At 46.8% G+C, this 23344-nt stretch overlaps 1 protein-coding gene across 5 annotated transcripts in view; it reads right to left on the bottom strand.

The window, feature by feature from the left end:
* Positions 1-6788: 6788 nt before the first annotated feature.
* Positions 6789-23344, bottom strand: part of P4HA2 (prolyl 4-hydroxylase subunit alpha 2) — a 36309-nt gene continuing 19753 nt past the window's right edge. For 3 of the 5 annotated variants that reach the window (XM_070415037.1, XM_070415038.1, XM_070415039.1), the window contains 9 exons: positions 22179-22372; positions 21255-21431; positions 17722-17792; positions 17401-17500; positions 13241-13294; positions 12358-12423; positions 10126-10194; positions 9604-9700; positions 6789-7250 (listed from right to left, as the gene is read on the bottom strand). In XM_070415037.1, coding sequence (XP_070271138.1) covers positions 7180-7250; positions 9604-9700; positions 10126-10194; positions 12358-12423; positions 13241-13294; positions 17401-17500; positions 17722-17792; positions 21255-21431; positions 22179-22372 — 899 coding nt within the window. In that variant the 3' untranslated portion in view covers positions 6789-7179. Of the gene's footprint in view, positions 7251-9603; positions 9701-10125; positions 10195-12357; positions 12424-12472; positions 12533-13240; positions 13295-17400; positions 17501-17721; positions 17793-21254; positions 21432-22178; positions 22373-23344 lie in introns of all 5 variants that reach the window. The other 2 variants (XM_070415041.1, XM_070415040.1) reach the window with 2 other exon arrangements.

Below are 23344 nucleotides of genomic sequence, written 5' to 3'. Positions count from 1 at the left end.
TACTGGTATCTCATGGTTTTAATTTCTATTTCTTGGTGATTAAAGTGTTTATTTGCCATCTGTATGTTTTCTTTGGTAAAATGTCTATTCAATTATTCTACCCATTTAAGAATTACATTGTTTATTTTCTTATTATTGAGTTTATAAAATTCTCCACATATTCTGGATACAGGTACATGAAATTAGTGGCTGTTGGCTGCCGGCTGGGGCCTCCCTTCCCCCGGCTGCCTGCTGCCACCACTGGCTAGGGCCTCCCTTCCGGTCGTTGGCCAGCCCCACCCCCTGGTCGAACTCCTGGTCAAGGGGACAATTTGCATATTAGGCTTTTATTATATAGGAAGTGTTTTACATGTATCTTCTCCCCAGTATATACCCATTTTATTAGGGATAATGATTTTTGTGTTATAGCGAAGAAATCTTTGCTTACTTAAAGATCACAAAGATTTTCTCCTATATCTCCCTCCAGAAGTTTTATAATTTTAGATTTCACATTTATGTCTATAAAATTTGAGCCATTTTTGCATACAGTGAGGTAAAGGACTGAGGCTCATTTTTTCCTCATGAATTACCTGTTTTTCAAGTACGACTTATTAAAACACATTTTTTTCCCATTGAAATGCCTTTGAAACATTGTTGAAATAAATTGACTATAGGAAACATAGGTCTGTTTCTGATCTCCAACTTTGTTGTTTTGTCAAATTTGTTTCAGCTATCTTTGTTTTTTTTTTAGTTTTCCATATTAAGCTTATTGATTTCTACAAACAAAATTGTGATGAGATGTTTTCATTGTGGTAAAATATACATAACATTTATTCTTTTAACCATTTTAAAAGTGTACACTTCAGTGGCATTCCATTCAGTAAATTCATAATGTTGTGCAGCCACCACCATGATCTAGTTCCATCCAGAACATTTCCATCAACTCAAAAGGAAACCCTGTTCTCGTTAAGCAGTCACCACTCATTTCCCCTTCCTCCCAGCCCCTGGCAACCACTGGTCCTTTCTGTCTCTATGGATTTGCCTATTCTGGGTAATTCATATAAATGGAATCATACAATGTGTACTCTTTGTGTCTGGCTTGTTTTTTCACTTGGCATAGTATTTCAAACTCATTCATGTCGAAGCATGACGATTTGTGTTTCCTTGAAATTCCCTATGAATTTTAGGATCAGCTGTTTATGAAATAAAGGGCCATTGGACATCTTGATGGATATTGCACTGAATTTGTGGATCTTTATGGGGGGGAGGGGGGAGTACTGCAATTTTAACAATATGTTCCAATCCATATACATGGGAAGTCTTTCAAATTTAAGTCTTCAGTTTCTTACACTGATCTTCAGTATATAAGTCTTGTACTTTCTTGATTACGTTTATTTCTCAATATTTTTTCCTTTTGATGCTATTTTAAATGGAATTATCTTTTAAAATTTTGTTTGTATTCAGCTATTCATTGCTAGTGTATACAAGTACAACAACTTTTTGGGTGTGCTTAGATTTTCATTGCAATTGTACTGAATCTGTAGGTCAACTGAGGGAGAACTGTTGAGCCTTACAATCGTGAGGGGACTGAGAACACGGATCCTCCACGCGGACCATGAAAGGCCTGAAAGGACCACGTGGCATTTGGTCAGCCTGCAGGGCCTGAGGGCAGAGACTGTGACTCACCTGGAGCAGAGGCAGCAGCAAGCAGAGGTCCCCGGGGCCGCCATGATGAGTGATGAGTGCGGAGGAGTGGACCGCAGAGCGGAGGGAGGAGCAGAGGGCTCTCTCCTCTGCCGCCCTGGGCCCTGCGCCATGAGTGGGGGCGGGGGAGCATGCGCAGTCCAGAGCTGGTGAGGGTTGGACACGCCCACGCCGCACGTGCTCAGCGTGCGTGCGTCGAGAGCCACGTGACTGCCCACGTGGGCGGCTGCCTTGCTGCTGCTTGACGGCTGGGCTGGCGGAGGGACGGGACTGCGTGGGTGGAAGAGTAAAACTCACCGAGAGAGAGGCCGGCAGCTTTCTCTACTTCGTAGGATCACGTTTAGGGCTGGCAGATAACACATGGGAAGCCAGTGAAATTTGCAGTGGGCTAAGCAGTTAAAGTTTTAGTACTATCGCACGCCCGAGTATTTGCTGTTTATGTGAAACTGAAGTGTAACTGGGTGTCTTGTATTTTTGTTTGCTAAATCTGGCAACTTTAATGTTAGGGTTTAGATGCCAAGTTTGAACATTTAAGAGCAATGTTGTGCCAAGCCACATCACAGCCTGAGGCAAAAGGAAACGTGCCCTTTATTTTTGTGTATTTTTAAATAGTTAATGTTCCCAAAATAGTAAACGTTTAAAATATTTTAAAGTTGAAAGGTTGGTATATTAAAATTCATATTATTATTTTTTAAACATATGTGTATTTTTTATTTCATAGAGGGAGAGAGAGAGCCCGAAACATCAATGATGAGAGAGATTTATTGATCGGCTGCCTCCTGCACACCCCCTCCTGGTTCATAGGTCGGTGCTCAACCACTGAGCCACGTTGGCTGGGCAAAATTCATATTATTTTTAAGGTTAAACATTATACCAAAAATAAAAATTACTATACATTTTATTTTCCTGGCTTTAATGGAGGCAAACTCATCAAATTTTTCAAAATTTACTTCTCTTGATCAAGTGAGATCTTAAACAGTTTTTAATTAACTTCAGTTTACTGAAACTTCTTTTGTAGGATGCTGCTGTGGCTGATATTGTTTTTAAAAAGTTCCCTAAACCACTTATGTTACCAAACTCAAAGGGTTTGCTGCTTGGTGTGTTCTATTTAATAACAAGTTGTGCCCACCGTGTGTGGTTCAATGGTTGAGCGTGAACCTATGAACCAGGAGGTCATGGTTGCATTCCAGTCAGGGCACATACCCAGGTTGCAGGCTCTATCCCCAGTAGGGGGCTGCAGGAGGCAGCCAATAAATAATTCTCTCTCATCATTGATGTTTCTATCCCTCCCTCCCCCTCCCTTCCTCTCTCTGAAATCAATTAAAAATATATCTATTAAAAAGAACAAGTTGTGCTCTAACCAGTTTGGCTCAGTGGATAGAGCATCGGCCTGCGGACTGAAGGGTCCCAGGTTGGATTCCAGTCAAGGGCATGTACCTTAGTTGCGGGCACATCCCCAGTGGGGAGTGTGCAGGAGGCAGCCTGTCGATGTTTCTCTCTCATCAATGTTTCTAACTCTCTATCCCTCTCCCTTCCTCCCTGTAGAAAATCAATAAAATATATATTTTTTTAAAAAAGAACAAGTTGTGATTGTCATTAGGTAGTTTCATTTACTTTGAGCAAGTAAAGCAGACTGGATTCCCAACCAAAGCTGTCTCCTTGAAGGAAGGCTTAGTCCAGTGATGGCGAACCTATGACACACATGTCAGAGGTGACACGCAAACTCATTTTTTTGGTTGATTTTTCTTTGTTAAATGGCATTTAAATATATAAAATAAATATCAAAAGTATAAATCTTTGTTTTACTATGGTTGCAAATATCAAAAAATTTCTATATGTGACACGGCACCAGAGTTAAGTTAGGGTTTTTCAAAATGCTGACACGCCGAGCTCAAAAGGTTCGCCATCACTGGCTTAGTCATTGCTTACAGACATTATTTGTTTACTTACATGTTGATTTCTTCTTTGCATTGGCTAAACTTATCAGTTGTGGTTAGAGTCAAGTTCATCTAGCCAGAATAGGATTTAGTAAGAATCACCCAGACCTTGGGACCCTTGTACTATCTAACACTTGCAAATTTGGTTAAGATTGTGAATCAATTTTAGAGGACCCAAACTCAATTCTGATTTTATACAATGGATTATTGATACCATATGCTGCTTAAAACTACTTCAAATGAAACTTAACACCGGATTTTAAGTCATCAGACTTTTGAAAAGGCTGCTTTTTGTAATCAGATGTATTAATAGAAAGTAACTTCTTCAGGTAAAAATTCAAAATAATCCAGCTGGTGTGGCTCAGTGGTTGAGTGTTGCCCTATGAACCAGGCGGTCACAGTTCCCCATTAGGCCACATGCCCAGGTTGAGGGCTTAATCCCCAGTATGGGGCGTGCAGGAGGCAGCCAATCGATGATTTTCTCTCATCATTGATGTTTCTATCTCCCTCTCCCCCTCCCTTTCTGAAATCAGTAATAAAAATATATTTTTTAATTTTTTAAAATAATTGAGGACACATTTGATTTTTTATATCTCTGTTTCTAGGATGTTTATTACCTCTTCAATTTATATTTGATAAACACTTAACCTATAATAACTTATATGCTCATTCAGTGATATGATTTTTCACTTTCAAATTCAGGAAATGTATTCATATCCATTGCTAAAGTTTTCCTTTAATCAAACATACTTCCAGAATTTATTGCTCTAATTTGTTATAAGCAAAGAGATAGACCTTCTATTAAGCACATAGCTTTGTACATAGTCATGGGTTTTTTATTGTACACCTTTTTTTCTACTTAGTTCAAAACAACATCCTATACAGATAAGTTGCATAAAAATTTATAATCTGTTTTTGCTTTCTATTTCAGTATAGTGTATTTTGTCATTTGATATTTTATGTTTTAATGTTTGGCAAACATCTTTGTGTGAAGTGCCTTGATTGCATTTCATCTTGATGCCCCTCAGGATTCGTATGTTTGTTTTAAAAATATTTTTTTATTGATTTCAGAGAGGGATAGAAACATCAATGATGAGAATCATTGATTGGCTGCCTCTAGTACACCCCCTACCAGGGATCGAGCCTGCAACCTGGGCATGTGCCCTGACCAGGAATTGAACCCGCAGCCTTCACATATCGGAACAATGTTCTAACTAGCTGAGCTATCCAGCCAGGTGTGCATGCATTTTAAACTGGGATAGCAGAGAAAGCAAATTTCTATTTATGCTTCAAGACCCAGATCTAATGTTGTCTATGATAGTGCAAAATTCCAGACCATCTCTCTTACTCAAGCACTAGGTCCTCAATTATTAGACCTCTCACATTTCACACATCTATTTATGAATCTCTTTCATCACTCTGAATTATTCAAAGGTAAAGGCAATATTTTATCATCATTGCATCCACATCTGATCTTTAATAATTATTGAATTAATGAAAATATAAATAACTTTTTAGAGCAAAGGCTTTGGGAAACTGCCAGATCCAGGTTTAGTTCCTAGGTCTTTCACTAACCAGCAATGAGACCTTACTAGTATATGACCTCAGGTACATTGCCTGAGCTTTCTGACATTCAGCTTTTTCATCACCTATTCTAAAGAGTTGTTGTGAATTTGGAAGACTGTGACATCCCTAGCACACTGCCAAAAGCATACTGAAATGCTCAACTCTTTGGTGCCATACTGAATATGCTAATGCTAAGTTGGTTAATAAAGATTACTGAAAACAGTGCACTATCTCTAAGGTTGTTCTGTGCTTGTTTCCAGGACCACGCTGGATATACCAGCACCAACACATAAGGTTGATTCCATGCTTAATGCAGGAAATATCCAAGATGAATGGTGAACATGTTATACCAGATAACTAAGGAAGATATTAAACACAAGATTTTCAGTATCTAGTTTTCACATGAAAAAACATTTTTAAACTCAAATAAACAAGACTCCTAAGCTAAAATAGAATCGATTATGGTAGACCAATAAAAAACAACCATGAAAGCTCAATAAAATCTCTCTCATCGATGTTTCTAACTCTCTATCCCTCTCCCTTCCTCTCTGCAAAAAATCAATAAAATATATTTTTTTTTAAAATTACCAGGCATATCAACAGAGTGGACCAAATGACCAGAAACTAAGGAGAAAAACGACAATAGAAAGAGATCTACAGATAATCTAAAGCATGGAGTTATTAGACAAGAAGTTGTTTTTCTTTTTTAAAATATGTATTATTGTTTACAGAGAGGAAGGGAGATGGTCAACGCTCAACCACTGAGCCATACCAGCCGGGCAAAAACCCAGTGATTTTTTTACATGAGACATAGTTTTATATATTAAGCCACTGAGACTTAGGGGTTACTTTATTCCTTTAGCATAAGCCAATCCTATCCTAATAAAATATGCAAAAATAATTTTGTAAGTAGACCCCTGTACTTCATACAACATACAAAAATCAAACTCAGGTGAATTAAATTCATAAATGAAAAAGACATTATAATGCTTTTAGAAAAAAATACAGGAAATATTTTCGTGATCTTAGGGTATGAGAGAATTTCTTAAACAAGACATTAAAAGCATAAATCAAAAAGGGAAAACTTGATAATTTGACATAAAAATTAAGAACTATTCGTCAAAAGAACTAAGAATAAAAAGACAAACTAGAAAAAAATATATCATTTGCAAAACATATAACCAACAAAGAACTTGTGTCCATAATATATTAAAAATTCCTATGAATCACTAAGAAAAAGACGTGAATAGACACTTAAAGAAACCTAAGGACTAATAAATGTAAAACAAAGGTGTTCAGTGTCATTAACAATCGTGTTAAAATTAATACTATGCACGTAACAAGCTGACTAAAATTCAAAAGTCTGACAATACCAGATATTGGAGAAGGGTGGGATAACAAGAACTCTCATTTACTCCTGGTGAGAAAGGACACTGAAGCTTGGAGGAGATGTAAGTGTTGACACCAGATCTAGTACTCAAGGTCAGGGTTTTGCCACTAAAGTACTTATTACCCAGAGTCTACCTCCACAGAGGAGAGGCACAGGAAATAGTGAACTTGATAAAAGCTCCCATGTCTTAAAAAATACTCCAAATAAGGCACTTTAAGGCTTCTGGCAGGGACATTTTATTTTTTTTTTTGGTTAAAGCCACATGAATAGAAATGCATAAAAACAAACATGTAAACAAGGTATCAGAACTTTGGTTCACTGAAACATCTCACACCTAAAGCATCTGAGGTACAAAGGCACCTTGCTAGGTGCCAGACAGCCTGACTCTGCTGCACCCACTCTGACCCGAGATGGCACAGGCTGACCAGAAAGGCTGGGACCGAGGTCACCCAGGACTTTCCCCTATCCTCTTGTGTGCTCCAGTAGACATTCACTTCTCCAAAGACCGGCCTGACAGGGGCTGGAACATACAAAGGTGTTTGTCACGTTGAACTTGAAGACAAAAGGCTGTGGGACCAGGAAAAGGATGGGCAGAAAAGGATGTCAGTCAACTTCTGTTGATCCACATGGCCTCAAGAACTCCTGTCCTCGTTCATGGAACCACTTATTGGAGACTGTGAACAGATAAAAACTATGTTACAATCCTATTGGTTAGGGTCAGCCCCCCCCCCTCCCCAAATTAATGACTCCTTCAGGATGAATCCTACACTGGACCCACGATTCAGATGTATGACATGGTCTCAGGTATCAAGTTACTCAGGAGCTAGTGAGGAAGACATATGTATAAACAGATCATTGTACAAAAGTCTGTCAGTGACAGAAGTTACATGTGTGTAAGGTTGCCATAGAAACAGAGCCAAAGGGCATTTAACTATCTGAGGGAAGGAGACCACAGAGCTGGGCATGAAGCTGAATAGGAGTTATCCAGGGAAGAAGATGGACAGACCATGATGGTTCCTATTCAAGGGGGTCCAGGAGGTGAGAACAAGCTGAGAAAGACATCAAGGTTTGAATCACTCTGGTGTGTGATAAGGACCCCAGCCAAGTTGATATTATTGAAAATTGGTGGGTAGGAACTGAGAGGTAGGAGAAGAGGGAGAGGAAGCTTGTCAAGATGGTGGAGGGCCTGGATGTCAACCTCAGGAGTTGTATGCCAGTGGATCCCATATGTGTGCTTGTGGGTAGCCAAGCGGTCAGCTAAAGCTGTGTCTCAAATTCGCATGAACCATGATTTCATTTCTCAACCAGTCTCTTTCTTTCACAATGAATACAACAAATTTATTCCAATGCACTACAGAATACGTAGAGCATTTTAAATATGTTAACGTAAGGTAATACAGGTACTTGGTTTAAAAAAATCAAATTATTGCCCAGCGGGTGTGGCTCAGTGGTTGAGCATCGACCTATGAACCAGGAGGTCATTGTTCAATACCTGGTCAGGGCACATGCCCAGGTTGCAAACTCAATTTCCAATAGGGGACGTGCAGGAGGCAACCGATCAATGATTCTCTCTCATCATTCATGTTTTCTCTTTCTCTCCCTCTCTGAAATCAGTAAAAATATATTTTTTAAAAATCAAGTTGTCTACAAAGCTTATAATGATAAACAGCAATCTTCTTCCTACCCCTTCCCACTACTAATCCCCCCTTCCATTAGACATTCAACTTCTTCACTTGTCTTCTGATATTTATCCTCATTTTTCTAAATAACATGCTTATAGTACTATTTCTTGACTTTCAATTTTAGAATTCTTTTATATTACCTCTAAAACACATACTTATTACCTCCTATATACTTAATATAATTAAATCACAGGTTTTAGTTACATTAATATTCAGTATTTACATCGTTATATCATGTAAATATTGCTCACACATGAGCCACCTAATAGATTATACTTATATTTCCTTTCTTTTTTTTTCTTTTTAAAATATATTTTATTGATTTTTTACAGAGAGGAAGGGAGAGGGATAGAGAGTTAGAAACATCGATGAGAGAGAAACATCAATCAGCTGCCTCCTGCACACTCCCTACTGGGGATGTGCCCGCAACCAAGGTACATGCCCTTGACCGGAATCAAACCTGGGACCCTTGAGTCTGCAGGCTGACGCTCTATCCACTGAGCCAAACCGGTTAGGGCATATATTTCCTTTCTTGTGCAACTTTTTTTCCCCCTGGTCAGCAATTGCCTCGATTTTCATTTTCATTTGCTCAATTTTCTGTGAACCTGTCATTATCTCCAAAACTCCCCAGGAAGGCTATAAACTCATCTCTTTCTGATCACTTCCTGTCACACACTGGTTCAAGCCTCTCCATGGCTCACCACAGCTGCTTGCTCAAGCTTCAGCCTCTGCGGTTTGGTCCCAGCCTCCAGCCTCATCTCTTGGTCCCTGTGCCACAGGCCTCCCCTTATCCAAGTGACAAAGGAAGCCAGTTCCCACACCTTTGGTGCTGGTTTTAGGCTGTGCCTTGTCCCGTGTGCCTTGCTTGCCTGGGACACCCCTTCCCGACTTTGATTCCAGTTGTCCCCCAGGGCCCCCTCTGAACCCTTGCCAGAGTCCATCGCTCTGGGGCGCCATCCTGGACCTCTGATGCTTATCTGGCTATTCTTTCTCAGAGCTCCCTCGGCTCTCTTGGCATCTCTGAGAGTGGCCTCAAATAGTTGTCTTGGCACAAACCCAGCTGAATGGTTGGGAGGGACTATCAGCAGGATTAAAAAAAAAAAAAACTAACAAAAAACACACAACCACACACCCTGGCTCCTGCTTCTGCCCAAGACATGCCTTGTATTGTAAGTTCCCCTAATATACTCTTGATATAATGGGGGGGGGGGGGGGGGAACTCAAAAGGCGGACAGTGTGGCTTTGTGAAACTCTGGCAGCAGTTGTCTCCCGGCTCAGAGTCTAAGGACGACCACTAAAGCCCGCCGAGGCCACCAAGGCCAGCACCACTCCTTAAGCCACTCACCCCACTTGCAGCCCACAAGCACGGGGCAAGCTGCGTGTCTCGTTCGGTAGTCACCTTCCCCGCTCCGCAAGAGGTTGTACCAGAATACTGCTGTGCCCTGGGAAAGAGAAACAGCCTATCAGACAACATCCTTAGAGACTGGGCTGGAGAGCCTGACTCTGAGCACCCCAAAGCCCCTCCCTGAGCAGACACACCCTCTCTTTCCCGTGTACAGGGAGACAGGGCTCTGGGACTCCAAGGAGAGAAAAGTTCCCCAGAAAACACCTACCCTTCACGGGTGGGGGTGGGGGGGGGGGGCGAGCGGGGAGTGAGGGGTGGGGGGTGGGTGCCTGCAAACCTGTCTGCCCCTGAGGGACCTCCCTCCCTATCTCTTCTCCCCAGATGGAAGCTGAGGCCACAAGGTCAGAGTTTAGGTAAGAAGGGGCTAAGGCCCCTCCCAGTGAGAGTCAAGCAGGCCAGGGAACGGGACTGAGGAACATAAAGCCCGGCTTCGACATCAGAGCCGTAAGAACAAGAACTTACCTTCTTAGGCCAAATTGCAGCCCCCAGATCAGGAAAGACGGTGGCACCACCAGCTTCTACATCGCTCATCTGGGAATACAAGGCATAGAGCTTGGCCCTTCTACCCAAGGATTTCAGAGCAACTGAGCCACGAAGGACATGACTGAGCCTCCTCTGGACAAGAGCAACAGGGCTTGGAGGCTCTGCTCCACGGCCAGCCCTTCAGCTAAGAAAAGCTTTTCCCTAAACACTGCTTAATCCAGGGGTTCTCAACCTGTGGGTCGCGACTCCTTTGGCGGTGGAACGACCCTTTCACAGGGGTTACCTAAGACCATCCTGCATATCAGATATTTACATTACGATTCATAACAGTAGCAACATGACAGTTATGAAGTAGCAACCAATAATTTTATGGTTGGGTCACAACATGAGGAACTGTATTTAAAGGGCCAGAAGGTTGAGAACCACTGGCTTCATCTGTACGGTTCAGCAGGACAGTCTCGATGCCATGGGCACGCAAGAGCTGTAGGGGAGACTCACATCCCAGCTGTCCTCAGAGGGGAACAATCTAAATCTCAGAAAAATGCCTGCCTGACCTCCACTCCTTGCATCCCCATTAGGCCTGGGCCTTGCCTAAGCCACTATACCCAGGAGCTACCCTGACCAGGAGCTCCCTGATGCTTCCAACACCATCTGTGGTCCCCACTGTGGCCTCTAAAACTTGCTCTAGTTAGACACGCACCTTCCCCGGGCCTCTGGGTGGGAAGGTAGGGTTTGTCTCTCCAGAGGCCCTGCTTTCTCCCATGGTGAGACCTCAAACTAACCAGAACGCAAATTCCATGGAAGGGAGGCTGCACTCATGCCCACAACGTGTGCCTCGACTCACGCCCAAAGCACCACTTCGTTCTCGTCTGGCTCTCTCACTTCAGGTTTTTGCTCATAATGTAATAGCATTTGCAGCTAATAAATATTTCCACAGGACACATACCAGACAGACTGAAGGGCACTCGACAGACAGGGGAAATGAATAACATGAAAACCCCTAACGGTCACAGCCCTGGGGATCCAATCCAGAACCCGAAGGCCCTGTCAGTGTCACCAGCCTCTCCCTCTTCTAGCCACTATCAATTCCTGCCTCCAAGCCACCAGCCTTTTTCTATTTTTCCAACATCCCACGCTCCTTCCCTCCTCCAGGTCTCCACACACTTTCTCCTCTGCCAGAAAACAAGTTCCGCCAACTATTTTCCACTCAACCTTCAAGTCTCAATATTGACATGTTACTTCCCAAGGGAGGCCTTCCCTGAGCACCAACCCTGAGCTACTGTCTTCAAAGCACTTGTCACCATGGCAATGAAACAATGACCTCTCCTCTGCTTAAAGTAAGCCTTGTATTAGACCGTCAGCCTTACAAGAGAGACCACACATGTCCTGCCCACCAGCGTGTTCGTGGCAGTCCCCAGCACATAAAAGCCACACAATAAAAACGTAAATGAGAAACCAGAGGGAAATACGGACACAGGCATCTATCTCTGAATTTCTTGATAGTTTCTATGCCTCCTTAGGGCCAGCCCTCTCAGCAGAGGGGGCGGGAAACTGTTGCTCATGTGAGGAAAACCCAATGGCCTGAGGCTGGAGCGCAAGTAGCCTGTGGGAGACAGGACACCAAGTTTAGGGAAACAAAGGCAGCTTTCATCTAAGCACTTCACGGCTACTTCCTCACTCTGCTGCCAAGGAGGGAACTTTTGGGGCACCCACCCCCAAATTCCAGACTAGCACTGGGCCCATCGAAAAGGAGCCAGGGCCCTAGCCAGTATGGCTCAGTGGATAGAACGTTGGCCTGTGGACCCAAGGGTCCCGGGTTCAATTCAGGTCAAGAGCACGTATCTTGGTTGCAGGCTCCTCCATGGCCTGGGCCCTGGCTGGAGCTCGTGCAGGAGGCAACCAAGCAATGTGTTTCTCTCACATTGATGTTTCTCTCTGTCTTTCCCTCTCTCTTCCACTCTCTCTAAAAATCAATGGAAAAATATCCTTCAGGCAAGGATTAACAAACAAACAAAAAAGAAGCCAGGGATGTGAAGGTCCTGGGGGTCAGGGGGGTGCCCATAGATAAACGAAGGCCAACTCTCTACTCCAGCCAAGACGGGCCCAGCCACTGAGCAACTCTGGTGGTATCAGCCCTGACAGGAGTGGATATAAGAGCTTTTTGGACCCAGACTCCTCTTAAGGCTCACACACCACACACATCATACTCACGTAGTTTAAGAATGTGGCCACACGGTTCCCCGTCCCTAAATGCTTGAAAACATCTTGCTCATCGTTCTATAAAATTAAGTGAGAGTAAACAGGCGGGCCTGGACCCGATACTTACATAGTTAAGAAACGTCGCTAACCTATTCCCCTCTGTTTTGAGGCCGCTGTCAAAAGGTCGCTGCAACAAACAACAACTTTCACCCAAGTTTGCAACTGACTTCACCCACCACCCCGCCCCCCCAGTGGGGCCAAAAGGGTCGGGGAAGGTAATAAGTGTGCGTTCCACCCATCAGCCTAGCCCTAGACCAGTGATGGTGAACCTTTTGAGCTCGGCGTGTCAGCATTTTGAAAAACCCTAACTTAACTCTGGTGCCGTGTCACATACAGAAATTTTTTGATATCTGCAACCATAGTAAAACAAAGACTTATAATTTTGATATTTATTTTATATACTTAAATGCCATTTAACAAAGAAAAATCAACCAAAAAGATGAGTTCACGTGTCACCTCTGACACGCGTGTCATAGGTTCGCCATCACTGCCCTGGACCATGGGCCAAGGCTGCCAGGTAAAGTCTGGGAGGGCACGGGGGAGGGGGCAGGATCAGCCTTCACAGAGACCTAGTGAGGTCCTCTGCTGGACAGTCAGCGCAGAGAATGACAGGGATGGGCAGGAAGAACACTCCCCACATCCCAGGGGAAGCAGCCAGGCTGCACTGGGCTCTGCAGGCCCCTGGTTCCAGACTTGGGCTTCTCCAATAACAAAGAGTTGGCCCTGGTGAGGCGGGGGGAGCCTGATACGGAGGCTGAAGTGCTTCTAGAAGCCCCAGCCTTCTCAAACCAGCTGGAACAGGTCCCTCTGAAAGCACCGGTGAGTTGGTCCTTACCCTAGAGAAGTCAAAGTGTGGCTCGTACTGTCCTCCCATTCCGTAATTAGCAACCTGGTGGGAATAACAACGTTGGGCCTCGTCAGCAACATGAACGGCCCCAAAACAGCCCATGTCCCCAGGGGTACTATCTTCCCAGGTAACAACTAGAACCACCTGAACCCCCAAAACCAGAACCCCCAAGACCAGCCCCTCTAAGGTAGAAGGTAACTATGCCCGGCCAGCACGGGCAGAGCAAAGGCTGCAAACATGTCTACGGCTAGAGGGAGAGTAAGGCTGCAGCACAAATGTGGTTTCCCAAAGAGAACATGAGCCACCTGCATGTGGCCACTGTGGAGAAGCTCCTGCCCTGCAGGGACACGCAGATGACAGCAGAGGGAGCCCTTGAGACAGGCCCCGGCCCAAGCCCTGTTTGGGAGATAATGAGAAGGTAATTCCGAGGAAAGCCAACAACAAACTCAAGATTGGGATTTCTTTTTTTAATACTAGTTTGGGAGCTTCTCAGTGCCTGGCACTGCTCCTGCCGCGTCTGTCACCATGCCCATGGAAGGGTATATTCCTCCATCCCGCAGCTGTCCACTGCATGGAGTACTCTGCCTCCAAGTGAAGCAGCAGGACATGGGCGGCCAGCTGCACGTGGCCAGAGCTGCTGCCCGACCTCGGTGCCCCCTGCAGGAGCCTGGGCCTGGAACAGGACCCGAGCCACCTCGCTGCAGCAACCACTAGGTGTCATTACTGGGATGAGAAATCGTAAATGCCTTTGTGAATAGTTTATCAGCACAATGTAAGTCCTAAATCACGACAGTTATTTTAGCTTCAGGAGATATATTCAGTATGAAAGCTGGTCAATCAAGTGGCACCATCAAAGTCCTTCTGGGAACACTTGGCTACTGTGTCTTACTGAAACCCAAAAAACCTGTGGGCTCAGTTATTAGTCCTCAGAAAATTGGTACTTTTAGTATATTCTTCTCTGCGATTTCAGCCTTCAGGTGGAAAATGCTGCACAGTTAGCAATAACGGAGGCCCTTAGACCTGGGGGAAGGGCCGGGAGGGTGGACTTTACAAGAGAGAATCCTCCTTTTGGAGCATAAACAGTATCTGTCTAATGGAATGAAGTGCAGAATTTGGGCAGCATGATTTTCAGTCTCCACAAAAATAAAAACTTTGATATGAAGAATCAGGGGATGAAAAAATGCTGTCACCCGCTGCTTCAGCCTTCAAGATCCCCATAGCCTAAACACCTGGCCACCCTGCTGTTGGTCAGGAGGCCTTGGGTCAACAGGTGGCCCGAAGGCTAGAGGTGCCTCTAAGGAGGAAAATGCTAGAGCAGTTGACGAAGTGACAGTACACATGCTTTTTCTGTGGATCCACTCTAATCAAGACCTTAGGAGAAAATTTTAAACATGGCTGTGATCACCGTGCCACTGCATTCAGGAAAATCCCATCACTGCTTGTTGCTGGAGCTGCGGAGCAGACTGGATTTTCCAACACTCCCCCTTACTGGGTGGAGTGCATACGTGTTCGGATCCCAGGGAGTGAGAGAAGCTGCATTGCTCTGGCCGGCTTATCTTTTAACAGCTGGGGAACCACATTTGATCATGGTGCTGCAGCTATTGTCCCTACACTATCTAATACTGTTCCCAAATAGCGCAAGTGTCATGGAAACTTCTGGATTTGCCGCAATCAGATTCACGGTCTGGTCAAACTCTGGTCCCCAGACACGTACCTTTAATAACAAGCAACTGCACATCAAAACTGATTCCTGTGAGGAGGTATTCATTTGGACCTTTAGAGCAGCGATTCTCAACCTGTGGGTCGCGACCCCTTTGGTGGTCGAATGACCCTTTCACAGGGGTCGCCTAAGACCATCCTGCATATCAGATACAGTGGGGCCTTGACTTACGAGTTTAATTCGTTCCATGACGGAGCTCGTAACTCAAATTACTCGTATGTCAAATCAAATGTGAACAAGTGAGACACGTGATGCTGGGCTGATGTTGTGGCGTTCACTGTGACGTTCGCTGCGCCAACTAGCAGTGGGGTATCTGAAGCTGGCTCGTAACCCGAATATTAGCTTGCAACTCAAAGCAAAAAAATCGGCCGAGAGACGGCTCATATCTCGAAAAACTCGTTAGTCGGGACACTCATAAGTCAAGGCCCCACTGTATTTACATTATGATTCATAACAGTAGCAACATTACAGTTATGAAGTAGCAACGAAAATAATTTTATGGTTGAGTCACAACATGAGGAACTGTATTTAAAGGGCCAGAGGGTTGAGAACCACTGCTTTAGAGAGTCAGTCATTTGAAAGATCAGGGTTTTTATGATGCAGAGATCAGAGTGAAGACACACACAAAAATAAAGTTAGAGCCCAGCAGGCATGGCTCAGTGGTTGAACGTCAACTTATGAATCAGGAGGTCACGGTTCAATTCCCGGTCAGGGCACATGCCTGGGTTGCAGGCTCAGTCCTCAGTGTGGGGTGTACAGGAGGCAGCCGATCAATGATTCTCTCTCATCGCTGATGTCTCTATCTCTCTCTCCCTCTCTCTTCCTTTCTGAAATCATTTTTTTTTTTTAAGTTAGAAATCCCTTTTTTGGTGAGGCTGAGATGTTGAGTTAGAAGTGTCTTCAATCTCTGAGAATTCTAGCAGTGTAGCCTCTCTTCCTCCATTGGGCCCTGATCCAATTCACAACAAAACCGCTTCACTTCAGCTGTAGTGAAGACACACCAACTACAGCTGTAAAAGTGTCAACGAGTAGAAGAGGAGCCAGTTCCTTTCCAGAAGCCTGCAGCATTCCACAGGGACCCTGCGTGCACGTATGACACTGCAAGTGGTCCCCGTGGAATAAGCACTTAGAGACAGGTGCTGAAGGCAGGCTCCTATCCCCCAGACCATGTCGGGTCAAAAGCTTGTAACACTGCTGGCTGGCAACGGAAATGCCAGGACAGCACGAAAAGACAAAGCAAACAAACATGGTGCCTCGTCCTGACTGGGTGGCTCAGCTGGTTGTGTCGCCCTGTACACCAAAAGGCTGACAGTTCAATTTCCGGTCAGGGCACATGCCCAGGTTGTGTGTTCGGTCTCTAGTCAGGGTGTGTATGGGAGGCAACTGATCGATGTTTCTCTCTCACATTGATCTCTCTCTCCCCTCCCTTTCCTCTCTAAAATCAATAAAGATATACATATTTTTAAAAACTGCAGTTGATTTCACACATATCCATGAAGATGACCTTCAAATTTGTTTTTCTAATTGCTGAGAGAGAGAGAGAGAGAGAGAGAGAGAGAGAGGGAGAGAATGAATATGAATGAATTTGCTTGGGTGGGTCCAGGCACAAATTCAGAGAATCTTTTCCAAACGATCTTCAGTTAAATAGTCTAATAAGCTCTCTGGCTGATCAGACCCTAATGTCAAGCCTACAGGTAAAGAGTGAGATCCTTAAACATGTAGAACCTCTGGCCAAACAGATCCAGGAGATTCGAGAAAAATGCCAGTGAAATTTCTCTGACAGCGTCTCAGGCCATCACTATACAACAGCACCCACAGGTTCCAATGCTCCGAAGATGGCCAGTGCTGACTTGAACTCAATAGACTGAGGTTTCATTATTAGGAGCTTCACCCAAAACTTCCCAGCACAGTGCTGCCACATGTCTTCACAATCACCATGGCAATGGGCAGGGAGCCAGGGCTCCACAGCGGGCACTTAGAGAAAAGCACTCGACCTTCACCAGCCAACTGGTCCGGGCCACTCGCTTCTATCAATATCCCACAGAACACTTTACCTCCAAGGACCTTTGACTGGGACTCAGCACCACGCCCTCTGAAGGTATTCATAGCTCTCTTAGAGGTGTCCTTGGGACAACTCAGGGTTTCAGCTTCTGGATTCGAGAAGACATGAATGGGCCTGCCAGGCCCACCACTGGCCTCTAGCTCCCAGTCACACAGAAGATAATCGATATCTGCTGAATGTTAACTGTTGAATGCCGCAGGCATGCTTAATTCTGGCTTCCCCATGTGACGTCACTCCATATTCACAGCATTCTGCAGTCATACAGTTTATTGAACAGGCCTCCCTAAGCCTGGCCCTGGGCACCTTGGGAGCCCATGTATCCAGGAATACCCCTGTCCAATCCGAGGTCCCAGGGACCAGCCATACCTGCAACAATTCTGCAGTCTTTACTGTTAGCCCTGTGATGTGCTGCATCCGGCGGTTCACTCGAGCCACAACGGGATCATCGTCCTCCTCCAGCCAGGAGCTAAGGCAAAAGAGGGCGAGAAAGAGAGGAAGGGAAGACAGGCTTAGGTGAGGTCCTGCACTCTCTCCCCAGAGGCAGCATGGGTGAGTGCTCTATGCAGGGAAGGGTTGGACAGGTAGGACAAGCCAAGCCACCCTCCCTCAAGGAATCCCTGGGTAGAGCCTGGGAGGCCCTGGAGGTGGGGCTTGAACAGTCACCCTGCCACCATCACCTGTGCTGACCTTTTGGAAACCCTGTAGCTGGCAACAGTGAGGACGCCTGTCTTGGGATCACGAACAGTGGCTCGTGCAAGCTGGAAGGCAGGAAGAGAGGACAGATTTATCCTTCTTTGCCTTGAGTGTTTTCCTGGGGAGACTGGGACCAGATCTGCCAGTCAGGCCAGTGAGGGAAGAAGCTTCGCAGGCAATGGCTCTAACCGAGGTCCCCATGATCCTGCAAGCCAGGCCAGTGCAGTAGTCTGGAGCTTCCACATTTCTGCTCTGCTGTCAGACCCTGATCACTGACCTCCTCAGTCCCCATCCACCCTTGTTTTCACCCAGGTCGGTGCTGTCTGCAGAGTTACGCCTATGGAGTCGGCCTGTCCATCCATCCATCTTCCCAGACAGCCCCCTTTCTCACCAGGACCCTGTACCACCCCTGCCTGAGCACAGCCTGCGCGTGGCTGCTCCTGCCAGTCAGACTGTGCCAGCATCCCTGCGCCTCAGCCTTGCCTGCTCCTCTCAACCTGGTCAAGCCCACAGTCCTGCTGAACCTCAGTGGCCTCCTCTGCCAAGAAACCTACCTAAACAGTCTCCTGCTTACACTGGCTCCCGCTGCTGCAGGAGCACATACAGGTGGCACGGATCCCACCCTCTTAGGTAAAGTCTCAAAAGATCAGATGATAGAATTGGGACATAAGTGAACTGCTGCCTGGAAGCAGCCACCTCACCTATACACCTCACATGCACACATGTACACGTCACATACACGCACAGCCCTCACTACCTCATCTCTCCCCAGTCTCCATAGACAGGTGCAGCGATAGACTCCCAGGAAGGACCTGCTGCCGAGAGCCAGCCCCCAGTGCTTCAGCTGTAGACTGTCCTAATGAACTCACATGGGTGGGACCACAGACCCAGATATCCCACCCCAACAGCACTTCCTCTTCATCTCAATACACACCTAATGAGTGCCTACTGCATGCTTGGCACTATGCTGGGTGACTAACACGTGGCCCCTGCCCTCATGCAACTCAGTCAAGTGAGGAAGGCAGAAAACCAGCTTGGTAATTGCAGCACAGCACGGGAAGAGCTGGGGGCAGGGGGGCATGCTTAATGTCAGTGGGAGCCCAGTCTGCAGGGTCAAGAATGATTTCCTGCAGGAGGGGATCATGTAGCTGAGACTTGAGGGTAAGCAGGAGTTAGCCAAGTGGGGGAGCATCACAGGAAGAAGGAAGGAATGACAATGCAGAGGGCCAGGGATGAAAATGGGTGTGGCACTATGTCTGTGGGCTATAAGTTAGACAGAAGAGTGTGTGTGTGTGTGTGTGGGCGGGGGGGGGGGGGGGGGGGGGGGAGGGGAGGGGGGCTGAGTCTAGATGTGACCTTGTGGCAAATAAGAAACAGGGAAGGCTTTTATACAGGGTGGGACACTCATAGTCTGAATGTAAGAAGGATCCCTGTGGACACCTCGTGGAAAGTTGAGTAGGAGGAACCACAGTGGGAACAAGGAGGCCAGTGGGGAAGTCAAGGCAGAAGTGAGGGCAAGAGATGATGGTAGTCTGGGCAGGGGTAGCAGAAGGGATGGAGAGGAGCAGATGGCCCAGAGGTGGTCAGGAGGTGTGATCAACCAACCTGGACACTCTGCTGCCCTAGCATGTTCTGGTAAGACGACCAGAGCACTGGACGGAGGGCTTCCCTGAGCGCCTGCCTACGGCTCCTCCCTGATGACAACTGGGGGCAGCTAGACCCCATCCAAGCATCGGAGCCTCACTGCTGGCCTGACACCCACAGGAGGCCTGGGCAGCTGTGCTTTGCTCCCAAGGACAGACAGGGCTATTTTGAAAACCGGCTGGGGACTCCCAGGCAGCTGCCAAGCATTCCCCACCGGCCAAGTTAAGCTCACCGGCCCCACTTCAAAGCCAGCACAGCATCTGTCCCCCACAGGCTCCGGAAAAGGAGAGGTCAGCGTGTTTGGCTCTTCACATGGCTTCTGTTCAAAGACAAGTTTTCTCAACATCCCCTCCACTGCCCCTGCCACACACATGCATGCGTGCACCCCCTGTTACACACACACACACACACACACACACACACAGAAGTGTTTCACTGCCTGGGTCTAAGGAACACGTGAGGAATTTCTCAGGAGATTCTGACACAACAGTGCCTCTCTCACCTGGCAACCGGGAAAGTGTTTTACTCCCTTGGAGGGCTTTGGAGCTGATGCCGGGAGTGCAAAGTGGGAGGGGGGAGGTCCCCATTCTCCACGCATACCGGCTAGAGTCCCTCCCTCAGTCACATCTATGATACAACTGACGCTAGTACCCCCAATCAAGGTCACTCAACATGAGGTCCAGGGTGCAGGACAGGAACCTAGGCTTCCTCTTGGCCACTACAATTCTATTAGGAGCAGAGCAGTGGCAGGTCCAGCTGAGGCCTCCCTCCTCCTGACCAGTGACAGGGGAGTGGTGAGGATATGGCAGCAAACAGTTCTCTTTGAAAGATGTCAAATGGAAGCAAATCTCTTATGAACTAGAAATAGAAAAGTAACTTTATAATATGGTGACATATATACAAAACTAACAGCCAACTGCATACTTAGCAGTGAAATACCAGAAGAATCTCCAGTTAGATACAAGACAAGGATGCCTCTTATTTCAGTGCTCCACAAGTTCTGGGCAGCTCACGAAGGCATTGAAACAAAAGAACTATAAATATTAAGAAGAAGACAACATTTTTCTAAGTTGCAGGTGATGCTACTATCTGAACAATCCAAGAGAATCAGCTGAAAACCAAAAGAGGAATAAGGAATAAGTTCAGTGACACGCTGTGACCTGCACAAGTCCCAGTTTCCACGTGGGGAAGAGGAACATAAGGACACAGCCTGCTTAACAGACCTAAGCACTTAGGACAGGGCCTGCCACACTTAAGAACTCGGTCAATATTAGCTCTTACTATGAAATATGCAATCAACAGTTTAGCATATATTCGCAAACTAATACAACAATGCAACCAGTAAAAATATAATAATGAAGAAACAAAATGAAGTGACAGTAGCATGAAAACTACCTAGGAATAAACGTAAGAAGAAATATGCAGGGCTTTATGAAGACAATGGTAAGAGATATGAACCAATGAGGACACCCAGAAGGCTCTTGGATGAGAAGACTTGATATTGTAAAAATGATCTCTCTCCCCCTGTGCAGGAGCAGTCCCGATCAGGAGCTCCGCAGGCCGCAGCCGGGCAGCACTTCCTAAAATCTCACCCACACACACCAGCTCCGAGCAGGTACGCTGACGCTTCTCACAGTGCACCTGCCCTGCCCCGTGTGCCCTTCCATCCTAGCAGCTGTGCTCTGCTCAGCTGACCTGGCTGTCCACATCGGCTCCTCAATATTCTTCTCCCTGGACCCACAGACCGACAAGGTCACACCGAGTCCTCAGCACCTCAGCACCCCCACAGCGGACTCATGCTGGACGCTGGCCAAGGCCAGTGGGCTACGCGACAAATGGCCCCACGGTACCAGGACCCAAGAAGGACCTGCAGAGACACCTACTTTGGGTTTTGCGATCTCCTTGATCCTCTGGATTTCCTCGTCAGACATGACGTCGTAGTACCTGACGATGTGCGGGCTGTCCCACTCGTCCTCCTCTTTGAAGGGGGCGATGAGCAGCTGTGGCGTCCTGTTGCCATCGTGGTACCTACAGAAAAGCCTCTTCTGCCTCTTGGGTGTCTGGGGAGCACAGAGCAACAGCCCTGAGCCGAGTGAGTCCTAAGCCCTGCCCCAGGCTGGCTGGCTGCAGACACTGGTCTCACACCCTGTGTCCAGCAGCGGCTCCCTCCCACCCCACCTCAGCTTGCTGGGCATAAAATGATACCCCACACATCAGGCAATGTTTCTTCTTTCCCAAGGTCATGGCAGAGGGTGACCCCTGACCTTTTTCACAGAGATGTGAGTAGGTTTAAAGGGCTGGGGCAGGGGGAGCCTTTCCAGGAGGAAGGGTCGGGGGGAGCGAGGCAGTCAGGCCTGGAAAAGGCCAAGAGTGCCCACACCTGAGCCTCCCTAAGGACGCACTGGGACCCCAGGGCTCTCAAGGCCGGTGATAGCCAACACCAAATTCTAGCAACTGCGGAGTTCCAGCCTTTGCCGAGTCTCTACTACAGAGACCAGGATTCCCTGGGGAACTGAGCAACGTCCACATTCGGGTTTTTCCCAACAGAAACTGGGCAGGTTGGGAGGGGGGGGGCGGGGGAAGCTCAGCAATAACTGAGAGGATTGAAAATCCACCAGAGATGTGAGAGGAGAGAGTCTCCTGTCCTGTATCTCAAAGAACGTCCACACGTCACCCTCAGCAGATACTACAAAGAACTAGGGAAGATGCTGAGAAATGACCCACAGAGAAACTTCCTCCCCAAATCTGCCCGTCCAGCCAAAGCCCGGGTCCACGGCCTGGGCCGCTGACCCACCCACGTGTCTCACCAGTTTGACGCCCTCCCCACGACAGAGGCTCTCGTAGACGTCCCTCTCGGGCAGGTAGTCCGCGGGCCTCTCATAGATGCTGTCCTGGGGCGCTTGTCCAGCTTCTGTCTGATTTGATGCCATTTTTCCTCTTTCTTCCTCCAGCAACTGTTCAAAGTAACGCAGATTCCCTCCAGCTCGTTCATGGCTCGGGTCTAGAAAAGGCAAAGAACAAGAAGGAAAAGGAAACCACAAACATCTGTTAGGTCATTTAGAGAAATTATTCTATAAGCAGTTTCTCTCCCAGCAGCTCACTCGCATGCAGCATCCTGCCTTCCACAGCACCTCATCAGGGTTCGCGAGTCAGAGCAGAAAATCCAACAGATGTTCTCTCTGCTCTGGTCAGTGACGAGAAAGAAGCAACAAAGTGGGCACACTTGGCTGGCCACTGAGGGGGCTGTCTTCTCAGGCCTCCCAGGAGGTCCCAAGGACACAGGTCCAGAGTCCTGCCTCCTCTCCCGACCTGGCTGTGTGCCAGTGACGTCTGTCCCCTAGAGTGCACCCATCCCTGGTGACCACATCACATGCTGGGCATGGCTAGAAGGCAGGCTGAAATACTGGCAAAAAGAACAGCTACGTGACACAGCCGCAGCTTCAGCTTGTGGGCCTCACAGTGAGCAGCACGCTTGGCAGGATTACTGTGCCCCTCCTCGGACGAGGAAACTGAAGCCCAAGGGTCTCCTGACTCCCTGTCCAAGGCTCTTACTTACATGACAGAATCTAAAAAGCTCTCTCCCCACATCAGTCTTGCTGGTCACTCCTATGCTAGTTGACATCAGACTCATGAAAAGCATCAGCATAAGAAAGTTTTTGCTGGTCTGTGAAATTCCAGACTATGGTGTTCCCATATGTTACTAAAAGGATGCTTTATTTAATTAGTTAATTAGTCCTCACCCCAGGATATTTTTTCCATTGATTTTTAGAGAGAGCAAAGGGAGAGAGGGAGCGGAAGAAGGGGGGATTGGTAGCAGACGGAGAAAGAGAGAAAAACTATGTGAGAGAGACACATTGATTGGTTGTCTCCTGCACATGCCCCAACTGGAGCCGGGGATCGAACCTGCAACCCAGGTACCAGGAATTGAACCTGTGACCCTTTGGTCTGTGGGCCAACCCTCTAACCACTAAGC

This window comes from Myotis yumanensis, unplaced genomic scaffold (assembly GCF_028538775.1).
Source record: "Myotis yumanensis isolate MYYU_CA2020_CCGP unplaced genomic scaffold, mMyoYum1.0.hap1 SCAF_5, whole genome shotgun sequence".
Taxonomy (NCBI): Eukaryota; Metazoa; Chordata; class Mammalia; order Chiroptera; family Vespertilionidae; genus Myotis; species Myotis yumanensis.
The sequence above is the reverse complement of the archived record's forward strand: the minus strand, read 5'-3'. Positions and strand labels throughout refer to the sequence as shown.